The following is a 10474-nucleotide window of genomic DNA, read 5'->3' as shown; positions in this document are numbered from 1 at the left end:
TTAAGTTTTTATGAATTAAGATTTTTTTTTGTATTAATTGTTTTATTTATTTTAGAGTTTTTTATGGGATACCATATACAATATACCTATAATTGTTTTCATAAACACAATCTGCCCTCCACCCAGTGCTATTCTATCCAGAGTTACATTTTAACAAATCTACACAACATGTGTCAAAATACCATCAACACATGCTGTGTGTTGTTTTTTAACACATCTCTTTTTTGAATGCAATGTCATTCACATTTCTGGGTATTCTGGATTAATTGGCTTTTGCATTTCGGTGATTCAAAGGAGGAAATATTTGAATGATTATTAGTTGTATAATATATTCAAATCATGCTTGTTTTGTAGTGAATAGGCTGTTGTGTGTAACGTGGTGATCAGGTGTTTGATGTGCCTCCTCTACCAGGGTTCACCAGTTCAAACACATCTGCTTCAAAGTGGACAAGGTTACACATACATTAGAGAAGACATCAGTTTGACTAGTCACTTTGTGCATTTTTCATACACACCTGTATTTATCTTACACGTATCGCTCACAAATGGAACTTACACAAAACCCTCTGGAGAAGATCTGGGTGCCGTCGATGAGCAGCAGGCTGAGGCAGAGAAGAGGCTGTAAGTCAGACATCTGAAGAAACATCTCTCTCAATCTCTGTTGCATTCATTTCCTCTTATCTCTGTAAAGCTGCTTTGAAACCAAATATAGCGCTTTTTATTGTAAAAAGCGCTATATAGATAAAGGTGACTTGACTTGTCTTGACTCTGTCTCATCCTTCACTCTATTTCTGTGTTCTTGCTATCAGGTCATAAAAGTATAAGTTAGTGGGCATATGTTTTATTCATTATGCTGTTAGAATATCAGCAAACTGGACCAAGTATCTTGCAAACTGGATCAATTTTAATAAAACCTCCATAAACTCTTTTTCATAAAACCTTCAAAAATATTTTTAAGAGACTGCCTAAGTAAGAAGTGAGAGTTAGTATGTAATAGATAGATAAAAAAAGAATATTGCATAGTGAAAATGCTTTAAAATAAAATCATACAGAGAATATTTCCTAACACTTTTTCTTGTGGTTGTGATAAAAATCAGCTTTGTGGTGTGTTTTGTGTGTGTGTGTGTGTGTGTGTGTGTGTGTGTGTGTGTGTGTGTGTGTGTGTGTGTGTGTGTGTGTGTGTGTGTGTGTGTGTGTGTGTGTGTGTGTGTGTGTGTGTGTGTGTGTGTGTGTGTGTGTGTGTGTGCGTGCGTGTGTGTGTGTGTGTGTGTGTGTTTTATTTTGACAGTGCATGATGGTTTGTGTCCTCTGGGCTATTCACCTCACTGGAGTCCAGTTCATTGCCATTTACACACACATACATACACACACACACACACACACACACACACACACACACGCACACACACACACACACACACACACACACACACAAACCACTGATACATGAGACACTACTGTTTCTTTAGTAAAATGAATAACTTCACTGATTAACAATGAAATGAGTGGGAGTGTAAACATGGCTTTTGTCTCCATAGAGATCAGTTAAAGAAATGCATTGTAAAACCATATCAAATGATGCATCAGTTTGCAATGAAATGTTAGATTAATATAATGTGTATGAAACTATCATGGGTTTTATTTATTTACTTAGACATAATGTGTGTGCTTGTTTCAGCGTCAGTTCCACAGTTCACCAACTCTCCCACCATGATTGTGATGGTTGGTCTGCCAGCCCGTGGAAAGACCTACATCTCTAAGAAACTCACACGATATCTCAACTGGATTGGCGTTCCCACCAAGGGTGAGAATTATTATTCATGGAAACATTATACAAACATTTAAATGTATCAAATTAACAGGTAGAAGCACAACATTTTCTCACACATTAGTTTTTCTTGATTGTTTAAAAATATGTCTTGAAATTATGCGTCCTTTTCTCAAAACTCTAAACACAAATTCTTAACTTCTCACCTAATTCCCCAAACAGATCAAAATGAAGTTATCCACTCAAAACCATTACATTTAGCTGAAAAAGCAAACTTTGCCCTCAGACATTACACACAAGCACTCAAAAAACTGTTGAAGCTGTTTAACAGAGAAATAAGTTGTTTTTCAAATAAAGTTTTCCAAGTGATATCAGATTGTGTGTATACATGTGTTTTTATTGTACTTACCCTGTAACTACATAAAACATGAGGGTAAGAAGCACCACTTTAATTTACAGCCCGCAATGTCATACTTACCCTGTAACTACATGCATGGAACAAGAGTATATTTCTCCAGCATTAAAAAAAAAAGTTGCTATAGTTTTACTTGCCTTGAAACAACTTAATCAGTGCACCATTGCAATAAAAACAAATTAGCCTACTTTATAAATGCACTGGTAATTTTAAAAAAGCCTTTATGTACAGATGGTACTCAACCAGAATGCCTATTACCGCGCCAGCCACCGCGGCAAAAATAATCCAGTCGCATTTCAAAGTAATTCGCGAAATGACCGCCAGGTGGCGCAGAGGGACATTGTGCAAAACAGCAGCTATATTGCCGTATTTTGAAATGTAATGTCAATTAACAATTAACGTTGACGAATGTCAATTAACAGATGAAATAGGCTACTATAGAACATTGTTTAGGACAGAAAAATAGAATCATAATTTAAAAATAGAGACGAGAACAATATAGCCTTTATTTCATATTGTAGCCTACGCCTAGACGTCGGTGGGCGGCATAAGCCTATTGCCCGTTGGAAGCAGCGTGATAAAAAATTAAATAATTATAATAATAACAAAAATAACAAACAAAAATAAATTAGGTGCAATGAAGCTGATTATTTGTCTACTATTCTATTGAGGATTGAGACGAATGATGAGCGCTTCTCTGGAGAAGACTGGAGAAACCGTGCATTTCTCAGTGAGTAAATTCATGGCCGAGTGGTAGAACTTACGTATCGATCATTTGGATGACACGAGTTCATATCCCGAACAAACATAGACTATTGTACATTTTATATTAGCCTATTAATGCATGTCATAGCCTTTTAGCCTAATGCAGACAATCAAACAAACAAAACATTTTTTTATAGGCCTACAGGATAGCCTTTTTTTTTTTTTTTTTGGTTCCTAGCCTATAAAGAGTTTGTAAAAACATGGTTTTAAGCAATGTGTGATTTGCCAGGGGGACTGGGATTTCCTTCTGGTCTAAACATCCCTGCTTCTGCTGAATTATTTTAATCCCCCTCCCTCCACAGTAATCAATGCTATAAATTACTTCACCAATAGACCATTTAATATATATAAAATAAAGATATGCAACAGGCACGTTTAAACGACAAAACATAAAAAATCAGAACCAGTTCCAGTTACGTTCATGGTTCCCTTAATGCATGCACGGCTTTCAAAATTTCACAAAGCGTAATATTTTTCTATTGCAATGTTTTGTGTTGAACTGTTTTAATTATTTATTAAATGTATTACATTTAATTTCAGTCTTGTGATTATATGAATTCGTTTAACTACATGTTTCACTTGAATTGATCTGCTAGTACCACATTTCAATCACTCTCAATGAGCCGCGGCGCGGCGGCAGATTACGCAATAGAGAGAATAAACTGACACTTTTCAAAGTCTGCGATTGTAGCGCCTCTTAGCGGTCAAAGGCAGCAAATACACACCCGCAATTTTACCGCCGCGGGAACGGCGAATCTAAAGCGTTACCGTCGCTTTTAAAAGAGCTTTCTCTGCATACATTGTAGTTCTCCTAAAATAGTATTTTGCACACTGCAGACTTCCTGAAGTTGGTCTTGCACGCTGTGCCACAACTGTTCCCCTGTGCGCTTCAGCACTAAGAGAGGGTTTTTTTTCCCTAAAAGAGCAAGCAGGCAGCGAGCGTCTTTTTAAAGACGCCTCTCCCTCCATGCATTTCTGGATGCGGAATAGTTTGACAATTATGAGTTTGAGGGTGTATTACATGTGATAAAGTTTTTACTGTACATAGGATAGTGAGAGTTCTCTCAATAACTGCTATTGTGTACTTTTTTTTCTCAATTGTTTACACATTTTCTGAAAGCATGCCTCATATTCTCAGAACTCTACACACAAATCAAAAAACACACACACAATGGGCAAAACCCCTCAATTCTCCTGCAAAATGAAACTTTACATTCAAAACAATATTATTTCTTCTCAAAATGGTATTTTGTTTTCAAATGACACACACAAACCATCATATGAATAGACATTTATAAGAAGCAGTTGAACACTGATGTGCTCAATGTAAAACACTATGATGAATGGAAAACACTTATTCCCTTTCGTTGTCACTTCGAGTTACGTCGAATGACGACGAAATTGGGTTCGCTTAGAAGCCTATCCTCTTCGAACAGTAATAAAACGAGCCAATGGCAAGCAAATGCCATGGGTCTGCTGAATTTGCATAGCATAACTCCGCCCCACCATGTGGGTATAAAGGAAGTGAGCTGGCAACATGCAGATATGTTTTCGCTTCGGAGCCAAGAGCATTCTTCACTCCACAAGCCATTCTGAGATCATCTCTCTTCACTCTTCGAGACGAGCTACTCTTCAGGTGTTGGTGTGACGGCGAATTCCAGCGAGCTTCATATTGCCTGCCGATCTGCGCAGTGGTCTGCCAGTCATGTGTCTCTCCCTGGGCGCTTCAACACTGCTGTTTGAGTTTTATCTCTCTAAAAGAGCTGCACGCGGCGCGTGTTTTTAAAGACGGTTCGCCCGTGTGTTTCTGGGTGCGATACACAGATTAAATCAGCTGATGGGCACGGACGCTGTCTGATGTGTTTGGGCAAACGCACATACAGTGTTCGTGGATGCGTCATGTTCTCATTGCGGGGACATGACCATCGCAATGTAACGATCGAGACTCGATGACCTCCTCGAGAGAGAGTCCCCTCATCCACACCCCGATCTATTCTCTCCGCAAGAGGAAATACTTCGGCTGGTGGCCAGGGTGATCAGAGGCTGCTGTGTGGAACCAACCCGATGATCTATCCTCGGTCCACACACGCCTCTTCACATTGCAACCCGTGTGGTATCCGGATGAGATCGCTGACCAGTCCCAGCCAGAGGTCGCGGGCGGGTCCAGCATTTCATTCGATGCCCCGGCAGATGAAATCTTGTCTATCGCCGCATCACAAGGTGGGCGTGAGTACGCTGGAGAAGACTCGGCTGTGCTGCCTCCTCCGGGTGTGCCAGCATTGTCCGAGTCTGAACCAGAACTCTGCCATGCTTCCCCAGGCAGTCGCGAGCATTGGGCTTGTGTGGAACCCTACGCCATGTCCCAAGCGCTTAAGGCTGATGATCGGTTTTTGAGGACGCACCGGCACACGTCGGCCCGCCCCCAATTCCTTTCTTCCTGGACGTGCATGAAGAGGTCATGAGACTACTCAGCGGCCTCTTCCGCCTTCTCTGCCCTCGATGAGGTCGCGGCCAGTGGGTACACTGGGGTTCCCCCTGTGGAGTGTTCTGTGGCAACACAACTGTGTCCCCACAGCGCCTCCACTGGCGTGGTGGCCCTAAGCACCCACCCACCCCAAAGCATGTAGGTTTTTGTCTACTCCGGTGGCAGAGATCTATAGAGCTGCGGGGCTGGCTGCCACCTCACTGCATGCTATGCCCATCCCTCAGGTCTACCAGGCCAGGGGTGCTCATTGCTAATGCACGAGGGTGGGGCTGGTCCAGGGCTCTTGCAAGAGCTGCGTGCCGCCACCGACCTCGCTCTACGGGTGACGAAGGTGACCACACGCTCCCTGGGTCAGGTGATGTCCACATATGTGGTCCAGAGACGAGAACTGGCTTAGTCTGGTTGATATGTGCGAGGCTGAGCGAACCCGCTTCCTCAACTCCCCATATCCCAGACTGGCCTCCTCGGCGGCGCAGTCGAGGACTTTGCCCAGAGTTCTCGGCCGCCCAGAGCAGACTGAGGCTCTGATCTCGCGGCCAGCTGCTCAGCCGCCGGCTCAGCCGCCTCAGTCTGCTCGCTGCCGAGGGCGCCCTCCTGCGACACTCCCCGCCGGCCCTAGCAGCATCCTTCACCCAGGCCGTGCCTGGAGGTAGTCGCAGGAAGGCGCCCCAGCCCGTACCAGCCCCGCAGCAATGCGGTGCTCCCGTTACGGGCAGCTCAGAGATGGGTTGCAGTTCTTTCTAGGAGGTGGTTGCAGGGCCACTCCTTCCCCCGTTGGAGGGCCGGGGGAAAACCTATTTTTCCAAAGAACTGTCACTCCCATCTCTGAGCACACAGAGTTCTCGGACGACAGTGCGCGCCACCCTCGGGTCCCGCCACTCTCGCCCTCCTCTGTCACAGAGTTCTCGGATGACAGTGCGCACGCTCACGGGCCTCGCCACTCTCGTCCCCCTCTGTCGCCAGACCCCTGCCAGAGCACGCCCCTGTGGAACGCTGGTCCTTCCCTGGCCCTCTCTGGCAGGACGCGGCTAATGACCGTGCCCCCACACCGGGCCGCTATGCCACCCACGTCCGGGCCGGTCATTCCGCATCGCTGCACCCCCGGGGGGACGTCTGTCGTTCGCATGACCCCGCTGGCACAGTCCGTGGGAGCCTGGTTAGAGCTTCCCCCCTGTCCCGCTGGCTCACGCGAACCATCAGGCTCGGCTACGCGATTCAGTTCGCGCGGTCTCCTCCCCGCTTCAGGGGAGTCCGCTTCACTATGGTCGGTGGCAATGCCCCTGTCATGAGAGCGGAGGTCGCCACCCTGCTGGCAAAGGGTGCGATCGAGACTGTCCCTCCAGCCGCAATCAGGTCCGGCTTCTACAGCCCCTACTTCATTGTCCCCAAGAAAACCGGTGGGTTACGGCCAATCCTGGATCTGCGCGTCTTGAACCGTTCCCTTCACAGGCTTCCGTTCAAGATGCTCACGGCCAAACGCATTTTCGAATGTGTGCAGCCACAGGATTGGTTTGCAGCGATCGACCTGAAGGACGCCTACTTTCATGTCTCCATTCTTCCTCGACACAGACCGTTCTTGCGGTTTGCTTTCAAGGGGCAGGCATACCAGTACGCAGTTCTCCCATTCGGGCTGACCCTGTCTCCTCGCGTCTTCACGAAGGTCGTCGAGGCAGCCCTTGTGCCGCTACGGCAACACGGGGTTCGCATCCTGAATTATCTCGACGACTGGCTAATCCTAGCTCACTCTCGAGACCAGGTTTGCGAACACAGGGACCTAGTGCTCCCGCACCTAGCCCGTCTGGGCCTTCGGGTCAACTGGGAGAAGAGCAAACTTTGCCCCGTGCAGAGGATCTCTTTTCTCGGTATGGAAATCGACTCGGTCGCCATGTGTGCGCAGCTTACGAGCGAGCGCGCGCAGTCACTGCTGACTTGCCTGAGACAAATCGAGGGCAGGAGTGCGGTTCCACTGAAACTTTTTCAGAGGCTCCTGGGGCATATGGCATCTGCAGCCGCGGTAACGCCGCTCGGATTGCTTCATATGAGACCGCTTCAGCACTGGCTTCACGATCGAGTCCCGAGGTGGGCATGGCACCAGGGCACGCTCCGAGTACCAGTTACTCCGGCCTGCCGTCAGACCTTCACCCCGTGGACGAACCTCAGCTTTCTACGGGCCGGAGTGCCCTTAGAATGAGTTTCCAGGCATGTTGTTGTCTCAACGGATGCCTCCTCCACGGGCTGGGGCGCCATGTGCAATGGACATGCTACCGCGGGCTCCTGGACAGGACCCCACCGCCTATGGCATGTCAATTGCCTCGAGTTGCTGGCAGTGCGTCTCGCTCTGCACCGCTTCCATGCGCTGCTCAAGAACCAGCACGTACTAGTCCGATCAGACAATACCGCGACAGTAGCATACATCAACCGACAAGGTGGTCTACGCTCCCGCCGTATGTCGCAACTCGCCCGCCACCTCCTCTTATGGAGTCAGAAGCATCTGAGGTCGCTTCGAGCCATTTATATCCCGGGAGACCTGAACTGTGCAGCCGACGAGCTCTCACGGCTTCAACCTCTTCCTGGAGAATGGAGACTCCATCCCCAGGCGGTTCAGCTGATTTGGGATCAGTTCGGGGACGCACAGGTAGACCTGTTTGCCTCCCACGACTCGTCCCACTGCGCCCAGTTTTACTCCCTGACCAAGGTTACGCTCGGCACGGACGCACTGGCACACAGCTGGCCGCGGGGCCTCCGCAAGTATGCGTTTCCCCCAGTGAGCCTTCTTGCACAGACCCTGTGCAAGATCAGGGAGGACGAGGAGCAGGTCATATTGGTTGCCCACACTGGCCCACCGAACCTGGTTCTCCGAACTTGTACTCCTCGCGACAGCACCTCCCTGGCCAATTCCTCTGAGGAAGGACCTCCTTTCTCAGGGACAGGGCATCCTTTGGCACCCTCGTCCTGATCTCTGGAACCTCCACGTGTGGCTCCTGGACGGGACGAGGCAGGTTTGAGTACCCTACCACCAGCGGTGGTGGCTACCATCACTTCCGCTAGAGCGTCGTCCACTAGACATGCCTACGCGTTGAAGTGGAACCTCTTCGTCTCTTGGTGCTCTTCTCACTCAGAAGACCCCAGATCATGCCCGATCAGTGTCGTGCTTTCCTTCCTGCAGGATGGGTTGGAGCGAAGGCTGTCTCCCTCCACCCTGAAAGTGTATGTTGCCGCTATCGCCGCACATCACGACGCACTCGAAGGTAAGTCCGTGGGAAAGCACGACCTGGTCATCAGGTTCCTGAGAGGAGCGAGGAGACTACATCCTCCTCGCCCTCTTCTCGTTCCCTCTTGGGACCTCTCAGTGGTTCTAACTGCCCTGCAGAGTGCTCCCTTTGACCCTCTGCAATCAGTGGAGCTTAAGTTCCTGTCAATCAAGACAGCGCTCCTGGTTGCATTGGCCTCCATCAAGAGGGTAGGGGACCTGCACGCATTTTCTGTAGACGAAGCGTGCCTGGAATTCGGGCCGGCTGATTCTCACGTGATCCTGAGACCCCGGCCTGGATATGTGCCCAAGGTTCCCACCACTCCCTTCCGGGACCAGGTGGTGAACCTGCAAGCGCTGCCCCTGGAGGAGGCAGACCCAGCCTTGGCATTGCTCTGTCCAGTACGCGCCCTCCGTGCTTACGTATACAGAACGTATTGTTCAGGACCTCAGACCAGCTCTTTGTCTGTTATGGTGGGAAGCTGAAGGGAAAGGCTCTCTCCCAGCAAAGGTTGTCTCACTGGATAGTGGACGCCATTGCTTTGGCTTACCAGCAGCAAGGTCGACCGTGCCCCCTTGGTGTGACGGCCCACTCCACCTGGAGTGTGGCCTCCTCTTGGGCTCTAGCGCATGGCGCCTCGCTAACAGACATCTGCAGAGCTGCAGGCTGGGCGTCACCCAACACATTCGCCAGATTCTATAATCTCCGAGTGGAGCCAGTGTCCTCCCGTGTACTCCCTTCAACCAGCCGGTACTAGGACCCGCTCAGGTGTCTTCGCTTGCTCGCCATTCCACTCCACGGACTGGATACGTGCGATATTTTCCTCAGGTGAGCCTGATAAGCCCTGAGTTCCTCCAGCGCTGTTGACGTCACCGCCAGAGTTATGCCTCTGGCAGCTTTCGCGTTGGCTAGGTGCCGCCATGTGCATGGTTCCCCCTCTGGGCGACCCCCACGTGTGTATTCCACTGTAAGCCTCTCTCGAGCATGTGTCTTTCCCTTGGCAAGCCACTCTGCCACTCCTGAGGTTGAAAGATTCCACCCTGCGGGCTGGACACCCCAGTGTTCTCCATATGCACCCCCTTCCGGGTCATATGTGTATTCTAAGTCCCCCCTTCGGACGGGCACTGATTGCATATTCCGCTGAGATATGCTTCCCAGTGTACCTTGGTATTCCTGTGTTAAGTAGGAGTCCTTCGTCCGTGCTAGTCTCACGACAGGGAGCTCAGACTTACGCAGGGCACTGGAAGACAGCCGAGGTGGCGTGATTGGACTGGGAACCCCATTTCGTCGTCATTCGACGTAACTCGAAGTGACAACGAAAGGGAACGTCTCGGTTACGGACGTTACGTCTTCCTGCCACTTCCGCTGTACCGCTGAAACAGCCGAGTTCAGCCTTGGCTCCTTCAGCGAAGAAACATATCTGCATGTTGCCAGCTCACTTCCTTTATACCCACATGGTGGGGCGGAGTTATGCTATGCAAATTCAGCAGACCCATGGCATTTGCTTGCCATTGGCTCGTTTTATTACTGTTCGAAGAGGATAGGCTTCTAAGCGAACCCCATTTCGTCGTCATTCGACGTAACTTCTCTGTTCCCTACTCAGGGAACGAGGGTTACATCCGTATCCGAGACGTTCTCCATTCATCATAATGACTTCGGCCTTTGTTTGTTTAGTGTTACACTTACTACAGACAGTACATACATAAGTGTGTTATAAAATATTTGAGAATATTGTTTTTATACTCCGAACACACAAATACACTGTAACAAATATATATTATATTTTTCCC

General features: G+C 48.7%; 1 protein-coding gene across 1 annotated transcript in view; it reads left to right on the top strand.

Moving 5' to 3' along the window:
* Positions 1 to 414: 414 nt before the first annotated feature.
* Positions 415 to 10474, top strand: part of LOC306985873 (6-phosphofructo-2-kinase/fructose-2,6-bisphosphatase) — a 91338-nt gene continuing 81278 nt past the window's right edge. The window contains exons 1-2 of the mRNA XM_079588618.1: positions 415 to 621; positions 1679 to 1804. Coding sequence (XP_079444744.1) covers positions 546 to 621; positions 1679 to 1804 — 202 coding nt within the window. The 5' untranslated portion in view covers positions 415 to 545. The remainder of the gene's footprint in view (positions 622 to 1678; positions 1805 to 10474) is intronic.

Source organism: Phoxinus phoxinus (genome assembly GCF_949152265.1).
Source record: "Phoxinus phoxinus genome assembly, chromosome: 18".
Classification (NCBI taxonomy): Eukaryota; Metazoa; Chordata; class Actinopteri; order Cypriniformes; family Leuciscidae; genus Phoxinus; species Phoxinus phoxinus.
The sequence above is the reverse complement of the archived record's forward strand: the minus strand, read 5'-3'. Positions and strand labels throughout refer to the sequence as shown.